This window comes from Natator depressus, chromosome 2 (assembly GCF_965152275.1).
Source record: "Natator depressus isolate rNatDep1 chromosome 2, rNatDep2.hap1, whole genome shotgun sequence".
Taxonomy (NCBI): Eukaryota; Metazoa; Chordata; order Testudines; family Cheloniidae; genus Natator; species Natator depressus.
This window is the reverse complement of record NC_134235.1, coordinates 1,066,939-1,091,053: the sequence shown is the minus strand read 5'-3', so window position 1 is coordinate 1,091,053 and position 24,115 is coordinate 1,066,939. Positions and strand designations below refer to the sequence as shown.

The following is a 24,115-nucleotide window of genomic DNA, read 5'->3' as shown; positions in this document are numbered from 1 at the left end:
ATGGCAAGGCCGGAGCCGTGGCTCTGACCCGGCTCGCCCCAGCTGTTCCCTGTTGGAGGAATTGCAGCGGGCGCTCTTCATGTGCTCGGGCAGCTCAGGGACCGGCGCGTGCGTGCGTGGCTGTGCCCCCCATCACGGGGGGTTCCCCTCCCTCACCCCCTTTCCCTGCCTCCCTCCCAGAGGCTCTGTGAGTGGCTGGCCGCGGCGGAGCTGCGCATGGCGGAGGAGTTCCTGGCTGGGGGGGACCTGGAGCTGCTGAGGCAGCAGCTGGCGGAGCTGAAGGTGGGAAATGCTCCGGGTCTTTGCCCTTCGCAGACACCGCTGGGGCGGGCCTGGATCTGCTGGCATGGCTGGCGGCCACCTGCCCTGCCCCTCACCTGTCACAGGGGATCCAGCACTGGGCACCTGGGCGGGGCGGAGCCCTTGCCCAGTGAAGCCCTCCTGCTCCCCGGCACCCTAGAGACCTGGGGGGGGCTGCTCGGCCAGGTGGGGCAGGGTGTGGGGCGCTGCGCCGGGTGGTGTGCAGTGGGATTGCTTTCCCCAGGGGGTGGGGCCCAGGGTCCAGGCTGCACCTGGTGCCCTGGACAGATGGAAAGGGAGGCCCTGGGTCCCATGTAAGTCTGGGGAGGTTGGTACCAGGCTGGTGCAGGGCTGGTACCCCTGCCCCTGTGTGGGGCAGCTGCCTGGACCTGTCCAGGCCCACACACCCTTGGGGAGGTGGGGAGGGGGAACGCCTGCACTGGGGGAGCAGCAGGGTCCCACTGCAGAGCAGAGCTGGGTGGGTGCCAAGCCAGGGGGCCATGGGGCTGCTGTGCTGGGAGGTGCTCGGAGGTGCCCTCAAGCCTGCTGCTCCCATCCCACCAGGAGTTCAAGAGGGAGCTGTACCAGTGCAAGGTGGATGTGGAGAGCCTGCGGCACCATGGGGGGGCTGAGGACAGAGGCCCCCCAGCTTTGCTTAGTGACTTCCGGCAGCGCTGGGATCGCCTGGAGGAGGAGATTGTCAGCCGCCAGGTAGGGCTTTCCAGGCTCCCCGAGTCATAAACGTCACTCGTCAGCCGCTGGGCCCATGGTGGGGCCGGGGTCTGTGGGTGCTGGTCACCCAGGTGCCAGGCCCAGGGAGGTGGGGCCGGGGTCCGTGCGTGCTGGTCACCCAGCTGCAGGCCCAGGGAGGTGGGGCCGGGGTCCGTGGGTGCTGGTCACCCAGCTGCAGGCCCAGGGAGGTGGGGCCGGGGTCCGTGGGTGCTGGTCACCCAGCTGCCAGGCCCAGGGAGGTGGGGCCGGGGTCCGTGGGTGCTGGTCACCCAGCTGCCAGGCCCAGGGAGGTGGGGCCGGGGTCCGTGGGTGCTGGTCACCCAGCTGCCAGGCCCAGGGAGGTGGGGCCGGGGTCCGTGGGTGCTGGTCACCCAGCTGCCAGGCCCAAGGAGGTGGGGCTGGGGTCCGTGGGTGCTGGTCACCCAGCTGTCAGGCCCAGGGAGGTGGGGCCGGGGTCCGTGGGTGCTGGTCACCCAGCTGCCAGGCCCAAGGAGGTGGGGCCGGGGTCCGTGGGTGCTGGTCACCCAGCTGCCAGGCCCAGGGAGGTGGGGCCGGGGTCCGTGGGTGCTGGTCACCCAGCTGCCAGGCCCAGGGAGGTGGGGCCGGGGTCCGTGGGTGCTGGTCACCCAGCTGCCAGGCCCAGGGAGGTGGGGCCGGGGTCCGTGGGTGCTGGTCACCCAGCTGCCAGGCCCAGGGAGGTGGGGCTGGGATCCGTGGGTGCTGGTCACCCAGCTGCCAGGCCCAGGGAGGTGGGGCCGGGGTCCGTGGGTGCTGGTCACCCAGGTGCCAGGCCCAGGGAGGTGGGGCTGGGATCCGTGGGTGCTGGTCACCCAGCTGCCAGGCCCAGGGAGGTGGGGCCGGGGTCCGTGGGTGCTGGTCACCCAGCTGCCAGGCCCAGGGAGGTGGGGCCGGGGTCCGTGGGTGCTGGTCACCCAGCTGCCAGGCCCAGGGAGGTGGGGCCGGGGTCCGTGGGTGCTGGTCACCCAGCTGCCAGGCCCAGGGAGGTGGGGCCGGGGTCTGTGGGTGCTGGTCACCCAGCTGCCAGGCCCAGGGAGGTGGGGCCGGGGTCCGTGGGTGCTGGTCACCCAGGTGCCAGGCCCAGGGAGGTGGGGCCGGGATCCGTGGGTGCTGGTCACCCAGCTGCCAGGCCCAGGGAGGTGGGGCCGGGGTCCGTGGGTGCTGGTCACCCAGCTGCCAGGCCCAGGGAGGTGTGCCCGGGGTCCGTGGGTGCTGGTCACCCAGGTGCCAGGCCGAGGGAGGTGGGGCCGGGGTCCGTGGGTGCTGGTCACCCAGCTGCCAGGCCCAGGGAGGTGGGGCCGGGGTCCGTGGGTGCTGGTCACCCAGCTGCCAGGCCCAGGGAGGTGGGGCCGGGGTCCGTGGGTGCTGGTCACCCAGCTGCCAGGCCCAGGGAGGTGGGGCCGGGGTCCGTGGGTGCTGGTCACCCAGGTGCCAGGCCCAGGGAGGTGGGGCTGGGATCCGTGGGTGCTGGTCACCCAGCTGCCAGGCCCAGGGAGGTGGGGCCGGGGTCCGTGGGTGCTGGTCACCCAGCTGCCAGGCCCAGGGAGGTGTGCCCGGGGTCCGTGGGTGCTGGTCACCCAGGTGCCAGGCCCAGGGAGGTGGGGCCGGGGTCCGTGGGTGCTGGTCACCCAGCTGCCAGGCCCAGGGAGGTGGGGCCGGGGTCCGTGGGTGCTGGTCACCCAGCTGCCAGGCCCAGGGAGGTGGGGCCGGGGTCCGTGGGTGCTGGTCATGTGATTTCAGGGCTCGGAGCACTCCAGGCACAAACAGTTCTACTCGTTCAGTCGTGGAGCTGGCGCCCCTAGATGCTACTGCCCTAGCTGACTTGGGGGGCTGGGGGCCACAGCTCCAGGGAGGCTGGGTCTGATGGGTCCATTTTTCCCTCCCGTTCCCAGCACCAGCTGGAAGCGGCGCTCCTGGGCTTGGGGCAGTTCCAGAACCAGCTGGAGGAGCTGGTGCAGTGGATTTCCCACACGGCAGAGCAGCTGCAGGGCCGGACCCCAGTGAGCCTGGATCTGCAGAGCTGTGAGATCGAGCTGGCCAAGCACAAGGTAAGGAGCAGCAGAGAAGGGCTCTGTCTTCCGAGTTCACAGCTAATTGCTAATGGTTCTGAGATCCCTTCAGCTAGTTCCTTAAGAACCCCAGGGTGAATTTCAGCAGTCCTTGATGACTTGAATACACCCAATGGCTCCGTACGGCCCCTGGGAGGAACTCCCTTTCGTGCGACAGCCCTTCTCGAGGGTGCACTCTCTCTCGGGGTGGGTCTGACGCCTCTGGGACCGCACCTCTGAGCTTTCTGCAGGTCTGTCTCCCTCCATGAGCCCCCGCAGGGAGTCCCCTCACTCTGGATCCCCAGGGCCTCCACCCCCAGAGGGAGCAATGCCCCCCCATCTCGAGCCTGCAGTGACTCTCAGCTAGGGTAAAACAGAAGATTTATTGAACATCTGAACCCAGCACAGGAAGTTCTCAGGGCTCTCAAGCATAGAAAGCCCCAGCACTGTCCATCTGGTTCTGTCCCAGTTCCGCTGGGTTCAGATCCCTCTTTGTCCCCTGTCCAGCCGTGACCGGTCACCCGATATCACCTTCCCCGATTGCCCCTCCTCCACCCTTTGTCTTCATTCCTGGGCAAACAGATCTCTTGGGCCCTCTCCCTCCATCCTTTATCCTCCCACGGGCCAGAACCGGCTGCTCCCAAGCTGGGCTGGGCCTCCAGGTCACTGGCTGCTAAGTTCCACGAGTCCAGAGTCCAGGTGTCACGGTGTGAGGGGGAGTCCGGGCCCTGCACCCCCACTTCCTGCGATTCCCCATGACTCTCAGCCAGCCAGTAGAGCAGAAGGTTTATTAGAGATGACAGGAGCACAGTCCAGACTAGAGCTTGCAGGCATAAACAGGACCCTTAGTCAGGCCCTTCTGGGGGGCAGGGAGATTAGACCCCAACCTTGGGGCTCCCTCCTCTTCCCCAGCCAACTTCCCCAAAACTGGAAACCTCTCCAGCCGTCTCCCCCAGCCTCCCCGCAGCTCCTCCTCCAGCCTTTGTCCAGTTCCCGAGGTGACGTATCGTCCCTCAAGGGAAGTCTCCCATCCCCAGTGAAAGTCCCTGCCATGTTCCCAGGTCAATCCTCCCCCTCCCTGCTCTGTCACACCAGGCCCTTGTCCAGGGTCCCAGCTGCTGGGTGAGGTCACACCTGGCCCTCTGCAACCACAAACCCCTTTCCCACCTCCTCATTACACACGCAGCACACAGAGCAAACTGAGGCACACACTGTACTCATGCAAAACACTACGAAAATCCCCCCTTCGTCACGTGTCACAGAGTCCCCGGGCGATGCTCTGGAATTGCTCCCCACGAAGCCAGGCAGGACTCTGGGGCAGTCGCCTTTCTGGGAGCAGCCTGTCTGCAGGACACACAGCTCAAATGGCTTCCCCCTTCCTGGGTCTGACCTCGGAGCATTCAGCCTCCTCTGCCCCTCCGTGCGCTTCCCACAGCCAGTCCGCCCAGGCGGGTCCTGGGGAAGCCGTAGGGTCCTGCCCCCCAAATCCGCAGTCAGACGGGACTCTCAGCCAGCCGGGGAAACAGAAGGTTTATTAGACGACGGGAACATGGTCTAAAACAGAGCTTGTAGGTGCAGAGAACAGGACCCCTCAGCTGGGTCCTGAAACTCCCCCCAGCCCCTCCTCCTCTGGGCTTTGTCCCTTTCCCGGGCCAGGTCGCTTTAGCTCTCACCTTGCAGGGGGGAAAGCCCAGGCCATCAGTTGCCAGGAAACAGGGTGTCGGCCATTCTCTGTGTCCAGACCCCTGCACACACCTGCCCTCTAGGGCTCTGCAATGATCATACACCCTTACCCCACCCCCTAGATACTTAAGAACTGCCTAGGGGAAACTGAGGCACCCACACTATTCAGAGGAAGCATTAAGAACAGTCCCGCTTCGTCACAACGGGGGGAGATCAGATTTCGGTCCAGATGAGGGCCCTACTGATCAGCTTTGACAGGCCCAGAGACAGGGCAGCGCCCGCAGCGCTGGGGCCCACTGCAGCGGGGCAGACGTTTGTAGCTGCTCCGGGGGCGGGTTTCAGTGGCACTGCTAGTGGACTCGGGGGTGGGGGGGTCAGAGGCAGAGAAGGAGCCTGGCCGCCCCTCCCCTGGGCAGAGGCACAGCTGGGGGGAGGGGGACGGCCCACGCCCGGACTGCGCCTCCCCGCAGGTGCTGAGAAACGACGTCATGTCCCACGCCCGGACTGTCCAGTCTGTGAACGAGGCCGGCCAGGGGCTGCTGCTCTCCAGCCTTGGGGACAGCACGGCCGCACTGCAGCACAGCCTCCAGCAGCTCAACCAGCGCTGGGACGTCGTGCGGAGTGAGACCGAGAGCCGGCAGCTGGAGCTGGAGAACAACCTCAGCCAGGTACGTGGAGCCCCCACCCCTGCAACGGCGCTGGCCGGCACACGGGGCACTCACCAGGCCCACGGCTCCGCCACAGCCGAGACGTGCCAGGGGAGCTCCACGCGGCCATGCCCGCGGGTCCTGCCAACAGCGCCCCCCGTGCCCTGGGCAGCTCCTGGGGCCAGCCTCTCTCCTGCCTGCGCCCCGGGCAGCTCCCGTGGCCAGGCCCCCGCACTGTGTATTCATTTCACTGGGAGTGTTTCTCGGGGGGGAGCCGGCTGGCCTGTGCCAGGACCTCGCGGCAGGCTGGGGCGCGGGGCTGCGGGGGGAGCCGGCTGGCCTGTGCTCTGCTGGTGGCTGCGGGTCTGGGTCCCCCGCAGTTCCATGCCCTGTTGGCATCCGAGGCCCGGCTCGGCGGGGGGCACCCGCTCACTTAGTGCCCAGGCCGCCCACAGGCGCAGGACGTGACGCTGGAGATCATGGACCTGCTGCAGTGGCTGGAGCACGTGGAGCTGCGGCTCTTCTTCTCCAAGCCCGTCTGGGACCACCCCGAAACCACCAAGGAGAAGCTGGCAGCGCACCTGGTGAGCACTTCCTGCCAGACCCTGGACAGCCCCCGGAGAACGTCTGTCCCGCCCTCCTTTGCCACGTCTGCCCCAGCTCCCCCCTTTGCCACGTCTGCCCCACCCTCCAGAGCACGTCTGCCCCTGCTCCCCCCGAGCCACGTCTGCCCCAGCTCCCCCCTTTGCCACGTCTGCCCCAGCTCCCCCCGAGCCACATCTGCCCCACCCTCCAGAGCACGTCTGCCCCTGCTCCCCCCGAGCCACGTCTGCCGCAGCTCCCCCCTTTGCCACATCTGCCCCAGCTCCCCCCGAGCCACATCTGCCCCACCCTCCAGAGCACGTCTGCCCCTGCTCCCCCCGAGCCACGTCTGCCCCAGCTCCCCCGGGTAGGGTGACCAGGCGTCCAGTTTTCGACCAGAACACCCGGTTGAAAAGGGATCCTGGCAGCTCCGGTCAGCACCGCCGTTGACTGTCCGCTGACCTGCCCCAGCCCTGATCCCCCTCCCGCCCTCCATACCCCTTGATCCCAGCCCGGAGCCCACTCCTACACCCCAAATCTCTTATCCCCAGCCCCATATCAGAGCCTGCACCCCCAGCTGGAGCCCTCACCCCCTCCCGCACCCCAGCCCCCTGAGCCAGTCCAGTGAAAATGAGGGAGGGAGGGGAGAGCAAGCGGGGGTGTGGAGTGAGCGGGGGCGGGGCTTTGGAGAAGGGGCAGGGCATAGGCGGGGCCTCAGGGGAGGGGCGGGGCAAGGGTGTTCGATTTAGTGCGAGTAGAAAGTTGGCAACCCTCCTCCCCGGCCACATCTGCCCCAGCTCCCCCGCCCATGCCAGAGCAGTGGCTCTGGGGCTGAACCCACACACTGCACCTTTCCTTGCCAAGCTGCCGGGCCTGTGGCCCCCGGGCGTCCCCCTGGGCCCTTGGCTCCCTGCCTAGAGGAGAACGGTCCCATGCACCCGCGTGGCGCGAGAGGCGGCCCCGGCCCCGCTCCGAGCCCCCGGCTGCACAGTGCTGCTGGGAGAGCCAGGCCCAGCGCTGCCCCTCTGCCGTGCCTCTGCAGGAGCTGGCCAAAGAGCTGGAGTCCAAGCAGCAGGCGTATAACCGCGTGAGGGACCGGCTGCAGCGCCTGCTGGCCTCCTGCAGCCTGCCCCGGGCGTGCAGCACCGAGCACAGCCTGCGCATCCTGGAGCAGAGATGGGAGAGCGTCCACAGCCAGGTCCAGGAGAGGAAGGTGTGTGTGTGTGTGTGTGTGTGTGTGTATCCGTCCTGGGGCTGGGAGTGTGTGTGTGTGTCTCCATCCTGGCGCTGGGACTGAGTGTGTGTGTGTGTGTGTGTCTCCGTCCTGGCGCTGGGAGTGTGTGTGTGTGTGTGTGTGTATCCGTCCTGGGGCTGGGAGCGTGTGTGTGTGCGTGTCCTGGGGGCTGGGACTGTGTCTGTCTGTCTGTCTCCCCCACCTGAAAGGGGCGCAGTTTAGGCTGTAGTGGGCACAGCCGGTCGGTTCCCCGGCTGGAATCGGAGGGGGTCCCCCCAGCTGGAATGGGGGGCCGGGGGGTCCCCCCAGCTGGAAGGAGTGCGGTTTAGCCTGTGGCAGGCACAGCCGGTCGGTTCCCTGGCCGGCCCGGAGACCAGCTCGTCCCCAGCCCTGCGGGCGGTGGCCGGCTCTCCCGGCGGGCCCGGCGCGTCTCTAACCATGGCTCCTCTCCCACAGGAGCGGCTGGCGGAGGGGCTGACTCTCAGCACCGAGTTCCACACCACGGCGCAGGAGCTGCTGCACTGGCTGGGGCAGACGGAGGAGAGCCTGAGTGCCCCGGAGCCGCCCAGCTTCCTGCTGGAGACGGTCCTCAGGCAGGTCCGGGAGCACCAGGTCAGTGTGGCTGGCCCAGCGGCTTTCCCCACAGCTGGCAGGGCTGTGACCCAAAGCCCCAGACAGACCCCCCCCGCCTCTGCTCAGAGCCCTGGCAGGCCTTGCTGCCGTGGAATCCCCGCCATGGGCACCTGCCCCCTAAAGAGCCTGCACTGCAGCTCGCCTGTGGGGCCTGGCACCCGGGGCCCCACATCCTCGCTGACCCGGGGGCTCGCAAGGCCCAGCCCGGGTCGCGGGCCCCCTGGAGCAGCCTGGCCGGTCTGGTGCGTGGCTGCAAGGACCTGATCTCACCCGGCGGTGCCCGGTGTGAGCTTCCACAGCCTGCAGCCGGGGCCAGACAGGAACAGGGCCTGGCTCCCAGCACGGCCTCTTCTGTCCCAGGGCATGGCCCCAGGGGCCCCGCCAGGCACCACGTCCGTGCCAGGCTCTGCTGGTAACAGTGCTCGGGTGCAGCCCCCCTGGGGCGCGGGAGGCCGGGGCACTGGGGAGGGCGGGGGGCTCCCCGGGGAGATGCTGGCAGTACGGGGGTGGGTGCCTGACGAAGTGGCCGCAATACCCACCCCCAGCGTCGATATGTGGCATTGCAAGAGCTGTGCCCTGGCCCTCCAGCCAAGCAGGTACCAGAGCCCAGCCCTTCACAGGGCTCAAAAGCCACAGAACACAGCAAGACAACCGACTCCTCAGCTCACCTGGAGCCTTCTCCTTTGCCGGCTCGCCCCCGCTTCAGGCCGTCCCAGCCGGTCCCCAGGTCCTGGGACCTGTCCCACCCTCCCTCTACCCAGGGCTCAGGCTGGCAGCGGGCCCTGGTCACCTGGGTCTCCATGCTGGCCCCTCCCAGAGCAGCCCTTGGAGACGCAGCCCCCAGCTTCGGCCTAACCCCCACCCCTCCGAGGTTAATTGGTCACTTTCACCCTTTTGTCACCACACCCCATCGCAGCGTGTCTTCCCTCCCCGCAGCAGTGGGGGGGATCCCCCTGCTCCCAGCACCACGGCTCTTTCGGTGCCTGGAGCCTGCTCGGAAAGCCCCCCGCTGAACCGGGCTGCTGCCCCTTGGCCGCGGGTGGCCTCCCCCAGGGCCTGCTGCGCCAGTCCCGGCTAGCTCTGGCTCGCTTGGCAGGCGCTGCTGAAGGAGGTGACCGCCCATGGGGAGCAGCTGTCCAGCCTGGAGGCGGTGGCCTCTCGCCTGAAGGACGTGAGCAGGAAGCAGGACTGTGCTGTGATCCAGAGCCTGGTGCTGACGGCCAAGGAGCGGGTGGCCAAGGTGCTGCGGCGCACTGGCGAGCGGGGTGCCGCGCTGGAGGACGCTCGCAAGCGTGCCAAGCAGGTACCGTGCGGGGCGCCCCGAGGGTGTGGCGGGGAGCGGGCCCTGTCGCCAGGTGGGGCTGGTCTCCGGCGTTCCCGCTGACGCACCCTCTCGCTCATTTTCAGTTCAGCGAGTCCCGGCAGCTGCTCCTGGACTGGATGGATGAGGTGGAGCCGACTCTCGAGATCCCCAGCGACGCCGCCATGAGCCAGGAGGAGATCAAGTGCCAGCTGGCTGAGCACAAGGTGCGGTGCCGTGGCTCCCCTCCCCCAGCTCCCTGGGACATGTGTTCTGGCCCGGGCTGTCACGCCAGCACACGGTGGCTTGCAGATTCCCTGGACTCTGAGATGCCCCCAAGGGTGGTGCTCCCTAGGGCTCTCCTGGGGGTGCCCCGGGCTTTCCCTGTGCCGAGCACGAGGTCCCTATGCCCATCTCTCTGCTCTCAGCAGGGCCAGGCTGCTGCATCCCCAGGGCTGGGCGGAACTGGGAGACAGCAGAGATGGGAGGTGCGAGGCCCAGGGGAGCTGTTGAGCCTTTGGCCGGATGCGGGGGTCAAATGCCTGATCAGGGGCCTGCGGCCTTTGCCCTCTGCTGCCAAACTCCCGAGAACGCGGTGCGTCCACGGGCTCTGTGCGATGCCCTTTCGGGGCGCCAAGGGGTCCCACTCTTCCTCCAGGGCAGGCCTCCAGGTCCCACCGCCTCCTTCCTGAGCCACTAGGCTCCAGCGCTCCTGCGTCATGCCGGGAGCTCTGCCCTGAGCCAGACTCTGGGAGAGACGTGCAGGGACGGGTGCACCAGCCAGTGTTTGCAGTGACACCCGGCCGCGGTTCCAAACAGCGCAGGGTTCGTTAGTCAGCGGGGACACAGCCAGGGCCGGCCCTAGCTCAGCACAGAGAACTGAAGGTAAAAGCATCATCCGTCTGCCGAGCCAGAGCAATCAGCCAGCCGAGCTGGAGTGGCTCCGTCTCTCTCGGACTCCTTGTCAGTCCCTGGAGAGAGCAGCCGGCCTGCTCCCGAAGCCAGCCCCATATCCCCTGCTCATCACATCCCCGTCCTGTGTTCTCCAGGCAGGGCCGCGTTCGCACCCCAGCTCCTGGGTCTTTGGAGCCTGCCTTGTCTCTCTGCAGCTCTTGTTGACCTGGGCCAGTTTGAGACAGTCCCTTAAGGCCCCAGAGCGCGGTGACTCCAGCTCAGGTCGCTGCGCTGGCCAGAAGCAGACTCACCCCGGCGACAGATTCCCAGGCCAGAAGGATCGCTGCAGCCACCTCATCTGACCTCCTGCCGAGCACAGGCCCCAGAGCCTCCCCAAAGAATCCCTGGGCCTTTGGACACCCAGCTAGGCGGGATCTGACATTGTCAGTGAGGGGGAATCCACCCCCAGCCTGGGGAAACTGGGCCAAAGGTTAATTGCCCTTAAAAATCTATGCCTCATACCTCCCCCCCGGTACAATGCAAACTACAGAGGGAAACTGAGGCACGCGTGGGTTCATACAAATATTACAGACAGTTCTCTGCTCCCAGCCAGTACTTGCTGCAGCACGCAGCGGCTGGCTCAGGCCAGAGCCGTATTTGTCAGGCGGCCTCGGGATGGCCTTAGGTTAGCACTGAGATACCTGGGTTCAGACATATTCCAGCCTGGCCAAGCCAGCGCTCCACCCGGAAAAGATGCCCAGTTTTGGCCTCCTCCCCAGGTCCCTGTCAGTGCCAGGTGAGAGATCCTTGGTCTCCCCAAAGCCAGTTCGGATTCCCTCCTGCAGCCCCTGGCTGAGGTCACAGTTCCTGCCTGCCCTGGGAGGTGTCGGGGTTCAGCCCTCAGAGCTCCCGTTGCCTCCTGGATCCTCCACGGGGCTGGGCTTCGCTCCCTTCAACGGGGCATTGACCCAGCACCTCCGGACTCCTGCTCTGCATCTCCCCGGGCATCGTCACCCTTCGGCACAACTGGGGAAATCCCTGGTCAGTCACGCCAGGCCTCTCAGCCATACCCCTACTGCAGAACCCCCCTTGGGTACAGGGGGTCCCCAGGACTAGGGGCCATCACCCCCCACAGCCTCTCAGCCATACCCCTACTGCAGAAAATTCCCACTTCTTCACACGTTGTGTCTCACATGCCACGCTCCTCCGGGAGAAAGCCGATGGCCTGGGGCCCCTGTGTGACACGGTGGTAGCGTTCCCTTTGACCAGCTGCACTCCCAGGCCCCACTCAGCCCAAGGAGGTCTTGGGTGAGGGGCTGGGCATGCTGGGGGGTGTTTGTGGGGGCTGGGAGGTAGGGGACATAGCCTAAGGAGGAGTCGCCCTGGGGAAGCTGCTCCTGGGGTGCAGGAGACTCCCCTGGGCCAACCCACCTGCTTCCTGGCCTCATCTCCGCTCAGCCCCTGCCAGTCTCCCCTGGGCCGACCCACCCTCGACTCATAGAAGATCAGGGTTGGAAGGGACCTGAGGAGGTATCTAGTCCAACCCCCTGCTCAAACAGGACCAATCCCCAATTTTTGCCCCAGATCCCTAAATGGCCCCCTCAAGGACTGAACTCGCAACCCTGGGTTTAGCAGACCAATGCTGAAACCACTGAGCTATTCCCTCCCCCCATCCCTACCCATTTGTCCTGCACTGACCCACTTGTTCCCCAGCCCCATTTCCCACCACAGTCCCTACCCATCTCTCCTGGGCCGTCCCGCCTGCTTCCCGGCCCTGTATCCCCCCACAGCCCCTGACAGTGTTGTCACGGAGTCCCCGGGCGATGCTCTGGAGCTGCTCCCTACGAAGCCAGGCCGGACTCTGGGGAAGTCTCTCGGGGAGCAGCCTGTCTGCAGGACACACAGCTCACACAGCTTCCACCTTCCTGGGTCTGACCTCGGAGCATTCAGCCTCCTCTGCCCCTCCCTGCGCTTCCCACGGCCAGTCCGCCCAGGTGGGTCCTGGGGAAGCCAGTGGGTCCTGCCCCCCAACTCCGCAGTCAGACGTGACTCTCAGCCAGCCAGGAAAACAGAAGGTTTATTAAATGACAGGAACATGGTCTAACACAGAGCTTGTAGGTGCAGAGAACAGGACCCCTCAGCCGGGTCCATCTTGGGGGGCAGGGAGGCCAGAGCCCCATCTGGGCCTCCCTCCATTTCCCCAGCCAGCTCCAAACTGAAACTCTCCAGCCCCTCCTCTCCTTTGTCTCCTTCCTGAGTCAGGAGGCCACCTGATCTCTCTGTTCTCCAGCCCCTTCAGTCGGCACCTTTGCAGGGGAGGGGCCCAGGCCATCAGTCGCCAGGAGACAGGGTGTTGGTCATTCTCTGTGCAGACACCATCACACTGGCCCCCTAGGGCTCTGCAAGAATCACACCCCCTTATCCCCCCCACCTAGATACTGAAGAACTGCCTAGGGGAAACTGAGGCACCCACACAGTGTTCAGAGAAAACATTAAGAACATTCCCACTTCGTCACAGACCCCATCTCCCTGCGGCTGACTCACCCTCTCCTGCCCCCGCCCGACTCCTACCCATCCCTCCTGCGCTGATCTGCCTGCTCCCCAGCCCCATCTCCCCGGGGGCCAACCCACCAGGCCTAGTCTCTCGCCCCTGCCCCTTTCCCCTGGACTAACCTGCCCTCCCCGGCGCTGCAGGAGTTCCAGAAGCTGCTGCGGTCCAAGCGCCCCGTGTACGAGGCCACGCTGCGCAGCGGGCGCTTGCTGCGGGAGAAGGCCCAGCTGGCCGAGGACCTGCAGCCGCTGGAGGAGCTGCTGGGGGAGCTGAAGGAGCGCTGGGACGACCTGGGTGGCCGGGCTGTGGAGAGGTGAGGCTGGCGTTCTGCCCTCGTCCTGCTGGCACTGCTCTCTGCTGGGCCAGGGCCCGGGGGGCTGGGTCCCTGTGCAGGGCCTGAGACCCTGCCACCCCCACCCCTGCTGGTGCCTGCGGTCCCCTCTTCTCCTGGCCCCCACCGCCCCCGCCCCGGGATCTGTTGGATGAATGTCAAGGGTCGAGAGAGTTAGAGTTGCCGTCTCCAGTGTGCAGCGTGAGGCGGGTGATGCAGAGGTGCGGGGTTCTGCTCTGCAGCGACCGGGGGCTCGCGGCTCCTTGGCAGACACCCCAGAGGGGAAGTTCGTTGAGCACAGGAACTGAAAACCAGCCTTTACATCTGTGCAGAACAAACGGAATCAACCCTGCAAGTCGCCCTCGAACTAGCAGGGCCACTTATTCCCACAGCAACCTCCCTGTGCTGCCACGGGGAGGGTAATTCACGCTGTCCTGGTGCGCCCGCCTCCTGTGCCTCACGGCCAGCCAGACTGGCACAAGCTGCAGGCGAGGGAGGCTAGAAAGGGGAGAATCCGGCTTTTGTTGATGTCTGAGGATCATGAGATGGCTGGTCAGCCATGGGTGGCCCACAGAGCCTGGGGCTTGGACCCTGGTTCCCACCCGGCAGCAATGTCATTTGGCTGGGTCTTTTCTCCCTAGCCAGGGCGGCTGGTGGGCAGGTCATCGCGTGGTGCCGAGGCAGTGCCGTGGCTTTCAGGGGCTGGTGAGCAGCTGAGAGAGGGCGATGGGATAGGAAGGGGTGGGTGGGGAGCAGAAAGTAACCTGAGAGGAAGGGAACAGAGCAGGAGCTCCTGTGTCTGTGAGGTGCTGGCAATTGGGTGTCCCCCAAAGGGCTGCGTGTGGACGTTCCTAGAACCAGAGCAAGGCCTGTGGCCTCCCCTGTGGATGGACACCTTTCCGGCTGCTCCGTCCGTCTGGGCCTGGCTCAGGGAAGGCGAGCGGGGCCGAGCTGGGTGCGCGGGGGGACGGGAGGCGAGAGGGAGGGTACATGTGTCTCCTGTTACGAAGCACAGAAAAGGGAGAGGGAGCCGCACGGTTCAGCCCCTCGTACTTTGCCCACCAGTGAGCCCTAATGCCCCCCCACCAACTTGGGGCCATTAAGTCCTGGCTCTGCGTCTGCTGTTGGTAGCGCCCTTGGATCACACCCGCGGGTCCTCTCTACATTTCTCTTCCCAACGGGGGACGTTTTATCGGCCCCGTTATCGCAACACACCCACCCTGCCCCCCTCGCACCAGCAGTGCCCCCTCTGCCCGGCACAGTCTCCCATTCCCTGGGCCAGGTGCCATCCCCTACCCCCTTCCCCACACCTGTCCCAACCCTCGGCCCTGCAGCCCCTCAGCGCCTGCCCCTCCTGTCCACACGGCTCTGGGCAGCGGCTTGGGTGTGTGTACGGCCCTGTACCCCACCTCCCTGTGCAAGCTGCGAGTGCCCTGCCAGGTCAGATCCATGGGGCAGCGCTGCATCCTCCCCCCGCCCCCCACTGCCAGGTCAGATCCATGGGGCAGCGCTGCATCCTCCCCCCGCCCCCGCCCTGCCAGGTCAGATTCATGGGGCAGCGCTGCATCCTCCCCCCGCCCCAGCCCTGCCAGGTCAGATCCATGGGGCAGCGCTGCATCCTCCCCCCGTCCCCGCCCTGCCAGGTCAGATCCATGGGGCAGCGCTGCATCCTCCCCCCGCCCCCGCCAGGTCAGATCCATGGGGCAGCCCCACATTTCTCCCCCCTCCCCGTGTACACAGTTACTGCACAGACTAGTTCAGCCCCGCAAGCAATTGTTATAGGCTGTGGTTGAGACCAGTGCTTAATTTGTGCCGGTTCAGAGCCCGGCCCCTCCGGCCTGGCGGTCCAGAGCCTGGCCCCTCTGGCCTGGCGGTCCAGAGCCCCGGCCCCTCCGGCCTGACGGTCCAGGGCCCGGCCCCTCCGGCCTGGCGGTCCAGAGCCCGGCCCCTCCGGCCTGGCGGTCCAGGGCCCGGCCCCTCCGGCCTGGCGGTCCAGAGCCCGGCCCCTCCGGCCTGGCGGTCCAGAGCCCCGGCCCCTCCGGCCTGGCGGTCCAGAGCCCGGCCCCTCCGGCCTGGCGGTTCAGAGCCCGGCCCCTCCGGCCTGGCTCCTCTCTCCTTACAAGTGACGCCGGGTCAGAGACTCAGCTATCCCGCCCAGGAGCAGTGCAAATCTCCAAGCTCAGGTGCAGTATTTATCATCCATTCTTTAGTATCCAACACGCCGACGATCCCCCTCCTGGTCTTTCCGGCCCGTTTCAGAGCGTGGGCCCTGCCATTGGAGTGGATTGCTGCGGAAGGGACAAGACTGTAACGTCAGAAGCCAGAGCTCACATCTCAGGCCAGTTGGCTTGGAGGAACGAAGGAGGGAGCAGGGCCTGTGTACAGCCCAGGGGTTCTCAAACTTCTTCTTTAGGAGGCCCCCCAACATGCTATAAAATGTCTGTGGCCCACCTGTGCCACAACACCTGGTTTTCAGTAGATTAAAAGCCAGGGCCGGCGTTAGGGGGTAGCAAGCAGGGCAATTGCCCAGGACCCCACGCCACAGGGGGCCCCACGAAACTAAGTTTCTCGGGCTTCGGCTTCAGCCCCAGGTAGCAGGGCTCAGGCTTCAGCTTTCTGCCCTGGGCCCCAGTGACTCTAACACTGGCCCTGCTGTCTGGTTTTTTTTGGCGGACCCCATGAAACCTGCTCGTGGTCCCCCAAGGGGCCCAGAGCCCTGGTTGAGAACCGCTGGCACGGCATATGTTAGAACCTAAACTCCGGTGCCAGGTGCTCTCGCTGCAGAATGCGCGCTCAGCGAGGTAACCTGCCCTGGTTCCTGTTAAAGACCAGCGAGAGGAATACTGCCTTGGGAATGACTGACCACTTCTTCTTCCCTTACCCCTGCGACAAGGTGGAGTCCTTTCCACTTGGTGAGTCTGAGCATTGGTTGCACTGGAGATGCTGCAGCTTCTTTGGTTCCGTCGACGCCTCTTTGTCCCTTGAGCCTGGACAAAGGGCGAGGCTGTCCGCAGGGTTGGGCAGACCCTGGGTTCTGAACTGTTGATGGCAGGCAGATGTGGTTGCGAGTACATTGATACATTGCTGAGTGGTTCAGATTAGCCAAGTGTCACGGAGTCCCTGGGCGATGCTCTGGAACTGCGCCCCATGAAGCCAGTCAGGACTCTGGGGCAGTCGCCTTTCTGTGAGCAGCCTGTCTTCAGGACACACAGCTCACACTGCTTCCACCTTCCTGGATCTGACCTCGGAGCATTCAGCATCCTCTGCCCCTCCGTGTGCTTCCCACAGCGAGTCCGCCCAGGCGGGGCTCCTGGGGAAGCCAGAGGGTCCTGCACCCCAACTTTGCAGTCAGACGTGACTCTCAGTGAGCCAGTAAAACAGAGGTTTATTAGACGACAGGAACATGGTCTAACACAGAGCTTGCAGGTGCAGAGAACAGGACCCCTCAGCTGGGTCCATTTTGGGGGGCAGTGAGCCAGACAACCCCGTCTGCCCTTCACTCCATGCCCCAGCCAGCCCCAAACTGAAACTCCCTCCAGTCCCTCCTCCTCTGGGCTTTGCCCCTTTCCCGGGCCAGGAGGTCACCTGCTTTCTTTGTTCTCCAACCCTTTAGCTCTCACCTTGCAGGGGGGAAGAGCTCAGGCCATCAGTTGCCAGGAAACAGGGTGTCGGCCATTCTCTGTGTCCAGACTCCTGCACACACCTGCCCTCTAGGGCTCTGCAATGATCATACACCCTTACCGCACCACCTAGATACTTAAGAACTTCATAGGGGAAACTGAGGCACCCCCACACTATTCAGAGGAAACATTAAGAACAGTCCCACTTCGTCACATCTCTCCCCCCTTTGAGATCGAACTGAGCGGGGTCACTTTAGCCGGTGACCTGGGGAAGTTCCAAGCCACCAACGTTCCCATGGATGCCCCAGCATCTCTCCCATTCCTTGGTGGGAGTTACACCAGGCCCTTCCAGTTTCACGCCCTCCCTTAGGTCGCGGGTGGTCGATAGCACTCGCAGGCCGCATGTGGGAAGGTTTATGCGGCCCGTGCCCTTTGGCCACCCCAAAACCCCAGGGGGTCAAACTGGGATTGGATCTTCTCCCCATCAAGCTGGCCAAACACAGCCACTTGGTTATAGGACGGTTTAACTTTCTTAACAGCTTTCACTTCATCTGAGACCTTCTCAAAGCTACCCACACTGGGTCTTTCAACAGGACAGTCAGTGGATCCATTCACAACAGAAAATTTCTGGCTGTTAGGAACTGAAACTTTCTTGATTAAATCACTTTCACACCCTTCAGTTGCAGTAAACTGCTTGCAAAGACTCCATGAGGATTCCTTTCCCTAGGGCCTTTCTATGCAACAATTCACCCCTCACAGAAATTCTGCTCTTACCCTCTTTACCTAGGGCTTGCTCTAGAGGAACACTTTCCTGAGCAACAACAGACTCTTTCTGGGTCTCCCTTACATCCAGAATCACCTCTGGCCCATCCGGCGGATTCCTGCACAATCCCCTTTCAGGCAAACTTACAGACTTCCTAGATAAAAGGTCAGAAGCATTCTCCTTCCCTTTGCCACACACAATTTCAGGAATCTTTTCCTTCTTGCTACAGGTTTCCACACCCTCAGTAGGTAACACAATCACATCACCTTCATGCTCTCCTTGTGCCCTGGCTAGGATCTCACCCTGATCAGACAGAGTTGCTGCACCCTTTCCCAGCCACACACTAGCAACAGGCAAAATACAAGCACCAGAATTGTCTGGTCTCTGGGATTTTACATAGTCACTAACTGGATGCGACCTAGTTACAGGGCCATTCTCCCGAGCAGATGCAAATTTAGGACCCTTCCCTTCCTGGGCTTTAGCTGAATCCAGAACCAGCTCTGAGACAACTGCACGACCCTCAACCATCACAGGCTGAAAGGCCCCTTCTGTCTGCTCCACAGACAAAGAAGAGCCAGACTCACTTTCTCCTTTCCCAGACACACAGCTTGGGATCTCATTCCCCTTGTCCCAGGACACAAGGCTGGTCACAGACAACTGCTTGGAGATCAGGGTAGCTCCCTCCACAGGCAAGTCAATACCCCTGACAGACACAGGCACATTTCCTTCACTGTCCCAATTCTCCACCCAGCTAACAGGTAAGGTCCAGGGACACTCATCTCCCACTCTCCTCTCCTTCTCGCCCTGCTGACTAGACACAGCCATCAGCTTACAAGGCTGCCTAGGCTCATCCCCCCACTCAGCTGGGATCTTATCTCCCCCCTTGCTCAGCGCTGCCCTTGCTGTCCCAGTGGGGGTAGGCAGCGAGCTCGCTGCTTTCCTCACAGCATCAGAGCCAGCGTGAGCCCCTTCTCCAGTGTGCAAGGGGACGGGGAGCATCTCTCTGTCCCACCCAGCCCCAGGGGTCTGGTTACAGGCAGGCAGGTAGCCTGAGCCTAGCAGCTCCTCCCCCTGCCAGCCAGGTCATCTGCATTTTCACTGACCATTTCCCTCTCCACCAACTGGTTCCCTGGATTCAAATTCAAACCCTTGGCCGTTACAGGAGCAGGGCCTGGATCCTGTCCCAAAGAGACACAGTCACCCCCCAACAGGGTCTCGCAGCCGATATCCCGGGGAACCCCAACAACCATCCAGCCTGACCCCTCCTGGGTCTGCACAGGGATCTGGGCCATAGGCAGGGCGAGGGGCTTCATCCCTGGGACCCTCACACAGCTCACACAGCCCCTCAGCCTCTGGGGCTGCACCACCCAGGGCCTGACACCAGTTCTCTCTGTCCCAGGGTCTCGCCACCCCAGGAATGTCTCCCCATTGACCATCACCTTCCGCTCCCCCTGGGGGTTCGAGGGGCCAGGCCCCAGGAAACTCCACACAGACATATAGGTTGGGACCAGGAGTGGGAGCCTGTCCACCTCTCCACCCATCTGGCTGACGGAGTCTATGGCCTTGGGACCCAGCAAGGGAGCTAGACACCGGGGCTTTTCCGCAGGGTCCCCCTGGTTCAAATCTCCAGCCTGCTCAAAGGCAGTGAGGTGGGCATCCACATCCCCCCCTCCTTAACCAGGGGCAGCAATTGAGTCTTGAGGTTCCCTGCGGAACTGGCCCCCTGGGGTCTATCCCCACTCACCCCGGGGAGGTCCCTTAGGGCTCTCCGCTCCCCCACCGCCAGTTCATGCTGCTGCTGCTTCTGCAGCTCTTTCTCGGGCTCTCGCTCTCTCTCACAGTCCTCTTGCTCTCTCGGACTCAGCTCCAATCCCGTCCGTCTCTGATCCCCCGACGGGGAACCCGATCGTGAAGACCCCCGTCTGGTCGGGGACAGGAGTCTTAGGGGTGCCTGGCTCCCACTCCAGCTGCTCCCAGATTCTGCTATAGCCCCATTTGGGTCAGGAATCTGTCCCTTAGAGCGGTCATCCTCCTCCAGCTGCATGATGAACTGTGCTTTGGTGAACTTTCCAATGCTCCACCCTCTCTTTTTGCACAGGGTTACAATGTCCTTCTTAAGGAGATGGTGACAGGCCATCACTCCGCTCTTCCCAAGTTGTTGTGGACTCACAGTCCTGTGTGCTCTCAGCTCTCCACGGTTTCCAGGGAGAACCCCTAGTGTGCCAGCCCTTCTCGAGGTCACCACCTCTTTGCCAGTGTCGAGCTGCAGACTCCTCTGCCCCTTGGACCGCTCGCTGCAATCCCCAGGGGAACCCTGTTACTGCAAAAGTCCTTCTCTCTGGTCACGCACTTCCAGGAGTTAACCGCCCCCTGAAACCGTCTCTCTCTGAATCTTCAGCACACCTGGTCCCCGTCAATCCCCCTTCGTTTTACTGCTCCCCCGTCACTTACTGCAGGAAGCGCCGTCCATGGGGTGCAGTACATCCCACCGCTGCCACCAGTTGTCACGGAGTCCCTGGGCGATGCTCTGGAACTGCTCCCCATGAAGCCAGTCAGGACTCTGGGGCAGTCGCCTTTCCGTGAGCAGCCTGTCTGCAGGACACACAGCTCACACAGCTTCCACCTTCCTAGATCTGACCTCGGAGCATTCAGCATCCTCTGCCCCTCCGTGTGCTTCCCACAGCGAGTCCACCCAGGCGGGGCTCCTGGGGAAGCCAGAGGGTCCTGCACCCCAACTTTGCAGTCAGACGTGACTCTCAGTGAGCCAGTAAAACAGAGGTTTATTAGACGACAGGAACATGGTCCTACACAGAGCTTGCAGGTGCAGAGAACAGGACCCCTCAGCTGGGTCCAATTTGGGGGGCAGTGAGCCAGACAACCATGTCTGCCCTTCACTCCATGTCCCTGCCAGCCCCAAACTGAAACTCCCTCCAGCCCCTCCTCCTCTGGGCTTTGTTCCTTTCCCGGGCCAGGAGGTCACCTGATTCCTTTGTTCTCCAACCCTTTAGCTCTCACCTTGCAGGGGGGAAGGGCCCAGGCCATCAGTTGCCAGGAAACAGGGTGTCGGCCATTCTCAGTGTCCAGACTCCTGCACACACATGCCCTCTAGGGCTCTGCAATGATCATACATCCTTACCGCGCCACCTAGATACTTAAGAACTTCATAGGGGAAACTGAGGCACCCCCACACTATTCAGAGGAAACATTAAGAACAGTCCCACTTCGTCACACCAAGTGTGCTGATTTGAGAAATGCTGTTCAAGTGAAAAGTTGACCTGAAAAGTTGCAAGTACCTGGAGGATGGAGGGGTGATTCTTAGCAGCCAGCATGGATTTACCAAGAACAAACCAGCTTGATTTCCTTCTTTGACAGGGTAACTGGTTTGGTGGATAGGGGGCATGCGGTGGACGTAATATACCTGGACTTCAGCCAGGCTCTTGACACAGTCCCATGTGACATTCTGATAAGTAAACTGGAGAAATGCGGGCTTGGCAGAACTATCGTTAAGTGGATACAGAATTGGTTAAACAACCGCAAAGAAAGAGTAACTATGAATGGGATGATGTCAGATTGAAGGGAGGTCTCAACTGGGGTTCCACAGGGATCTGTTCTGGGTCCAGTGTTGTTTAACATCTGTATCAATGACCTGGATATAGGAATAGAGAGCTCATTGATCTAGTTTGCAGATGACGAAGGGGGAAGGAAGGGGGGGGATGGGTTGCCAACACTTTGGAGGATAGAGCTAAAATTCAAATGGATCTTGATAAATTCGAGAATGGGGTTACAGACAACACAATGGCATTCAGCAAATACAAATGGAAGGTGCTTCACTTAGGGAAGAAAAACCAAATGTACAAACACAGACTTGGGGTGTGTGACAGGTTCGGTCACACCTGACATGCTGGAATTACCTCTGAGCCCGTTTTCCCTCCCAGCTTGGGACTCCAGACCTCTGCCTTGTTGAGCCAGACACGCCAGCCTGCTGCAACACAGACCTACGTCTGGTCCATGCCCCCAAAGCTACAGACTTTAACCAAAAACTGCTCAGCAGGTCACCTTTCTCCAGCACCCAGACACCCAGATCCCAATGGGATCCAAAGGCCAAATAAATCCGTTTTACTCTGTATGAAGCTTATACAGGGTAAACTCATAAATTGTCCACCCTCTCGAACACTGATAGAGAGAGATGCACAGCTGTTTGCTCCCCCAGGTATTAATCACCTTGGGTTAATTAATAAACAAAAGTGATTTTATTAAGTATAAAAAGTAGGATTTAAGTGGTTTTAAGTAATAAACAGAACAATGTAAGTTACCAAGCAAAATAAAACAAAACACGCAAGTCTAAGCCTAATACATTTAAGAAACTGAATACAGGTCAATCTCAGCCTCAGAGATGTTCCAATAAGCTTCTTTCACAGACTAGACTCCTTCTTAGTCTGGGCCCAATCCTTTCCCCTGGTACAGTTCTTGTTAGCTCTAGCTCAGGTGGTAAGTAGGGGCTTTCTCATGACTGGCAGCCTCCTTTGTTCTGTTCCACCCCCTTTTATGGCTTTGGCACAAGGCGGGAATCCTTTGTCTCTCTGAGTCCCCACCCTTCCTTCTAAATGGAAAAGCACCAGATTTAAGATGGATTCCAGTACCAGGTGACATGGTCACATGTCCTGTGAGACCCCCAAGGCTCCGTTCTTTCCAGCCTGACTCACGTGAACACAGGAAGGCTTACAAGTAAACAGAGCCATTCACCACCAATTGTCCTAGTCAATGGGAGCCATCAAGATTCTAAACCATCATTAATGGCCCACACTTTGCATAATTACAATAGGACCTAAGAGTTATATGTCATATTTCTAGTTTCACATACAAGAATGATACATTTATACAAATGGGATGACCACACTCAGTAGGTTATAGGCTTTGTAATGATCCCTTACAAGAAACCTTTTGCATGAAGCATATACCAGTTACATTATATTCACACTCCAAGCATATTTTCATAAAGCATATGGAGGGCAACGTCACACGGGGGATAACTGGCTTGGCAGCAGCACTGCTGAGAAGGCTCTGGGGGTTGTGGTGGATCACACTCTGGACACGAGTCAGCAATGCGATGCTGTTGCAAAAGAAGCAAATGTGATTTCAGGTTGCGTTAACAGGAGGTGACAGTGCCGCTCTACTCGTCGCTGGTCAGGCCTCGGCTGCAGTGCGGTGTCCAGTTTTGGTCACCAGTGTCTAGAAAGGATGTAGAAACTGGAAAGGATCCAGAGGCGAGCAACAAGGATGATCAAAGGGGTGGAATGCAGCCATGGGAGCAAAGGCTGAAGGACCTGGGTATGTTTAGTTTGGAGAAGAGAAGATTAAGGGGGGCATGATTGGGGTCTTCAGATACTTGACAGGCTGCCATAAAAAGGGAGAAAAGTTGTTCTCTCTGGCCCCAGAGGGCAGGACAAGAGGCGATGGGGTCAAACTCCAGCAGAGCAGGTTTAGATTAAATCTCAGGATCAACTTCCTAAGTGTAAGAACAGCAGGACAATGGGACAGAGCAGGGGCCTGGGGAGGTCGTGGAAGCTCCTTCACGGGAGGTTTCAAAAGGAAGCTGGAGCCATGTGTCTGGTCTTGGTTGGTTTAGAAACAACCAATCCTGCATCGTGGCGGGCGTTAGACTAGCTGACCCTTGCGGGCCCTTCTGACCCCGTGGGTCTATGTTTCCGTGAACCTAGTGTGAACTTAGGTAGTGCCTAGGCTCAGAGAAGCAGGGTTCACCTGTTGGGCCAGCCCAGGAGCGGCTGTGACACTCAGCGCGTTTGCAAAGCTCGTTTGGTAGATTTCTTCTTTAACATCAAACTAGCACCTCGGCAAATTCATAAAAATGCCTCCCTTTGGCTCTTACCTTTTCCCCTCCCCAGGTCATGCACACGCTGCGGGGGCAGGGCCCCCACTCCACACACACACACTGCTGGGGCAAGGCCCCCACTTGACACACACTCTCCCGGCTGGGGGAAGATCCTTCCCAAGGCAGCGCGACCATTTCCCTGCCCAAGGCCTGCGCATGGCGTGGTCGCTACCCGTCGCCCGTTCTCTTTCAGGCAGCACAAGCTGGAGGAGAGCCTGCTGTTCTCGGGCAAGTTCACGGATGCCCTGCAAGCCCTGCTGGACTGGCTGTACCGGGCCGAGCCGCAGCTGTGTGACGAGGTGCCGGTTGGAGGGGATCGCGACCTAGTCAGCGACCTCATGGACAAGCACAAGGTCTGTATTCCTCTGGTGCCACATCCCCTGATTCTGCCTCCCCCTGCCCCACACTCTTCAGGATGCACAATCCCCGCCCGGGACGCAGGGATGATGCACGCTGGGGCAGGAGCTGTGACGAAATGAGAATGTTCTTAGTGTTTTCTCTGAATACTGTGTGGGTGCCTCAGTTTCCCCTAGGCAGTTCTTAAGTATCTAGGTGGGGGGATAAGGGGGTGTGATTGTTGCAGAGCCCGAGAGGGCAGGCGTGATGGTGTCTGCACAGAGAATGGCTGACACCCTTTCTCCTGGCAACTGATGGCCTGGGCCCTTCCCCTGCAAAGGTGCGGACTGAAGGGGCTGGAGAACAGAGAGATCAGGTGGCCTCCTGGCCCGGGAGAGAGACAAATGAGAGGAGGGGCTGGAGAGTTTCAGTTTGGAGCTGGCTGGGGAAATGGAGGGAGGCCCAGTTGGGGCTCAGGCCTCCCCGCCCCCCAAGATGAACCTGACTGAGGGGTCCTGTTGTCTGTACCTACAAGCTCTGGTTTGGACTGTGT

At 61.9% G+C, this 24,115-nt stretch overlaps 1 protein-coding gene across 3 annotated transcripts in view; it reads left to right on the top strand.

The window, feature by feature from the left end:
- The window catches only part of LOC141981990 (microtubule-actin cross-linking factor 1, isoforms 6/7-like), a 161,935-nt gene that overhangs the window by 104,657 nt on the left and 33,163 nt on the right, over positions 1–24,115 (top strand). For all 3 annotated transcript variants that reach the window (XM_074943629.1, XM_074943628.1, XM_074943631.1), the window contains 11 exons: positions 181–282; positions 865–1,011; positions 2,943–3,098; positions 5,252–5,449; positions 5,884–6,012; positions 7,053–7,223; positions 7,701–7,856; positions 8,974–9,180; positions 9,285–9,404; positions 12,766–12,935; positions 23,420–23,579. In XM_074943629.1, coding sequence (XP_074799730.1) covers positions 181–282; positions 865–1,011; positions 2,943–3,098; positions 5,252–5,449; positions 5,884–6,012; positions 7,053–7,223; positions 7,701–7,856; positions 8,974–9,180; positions 9,285–9,404; positions 12,766–12,935; positions 23,420–23,579 — 1,716 coding nt within the window. The remainder of the gene's footprint in view (positions 1–180; positions 283–864; positions 1,012–2,942; positions 3,099–5,251; positions 5,450–5,883; positions 6,013–7,052; positions 7,224–7,700; positions 7,857–8,973; positions 9,181–9,284; positions 9,405–12,765; positions 12,936–23,419; positions 23,580–24,115) is intronic.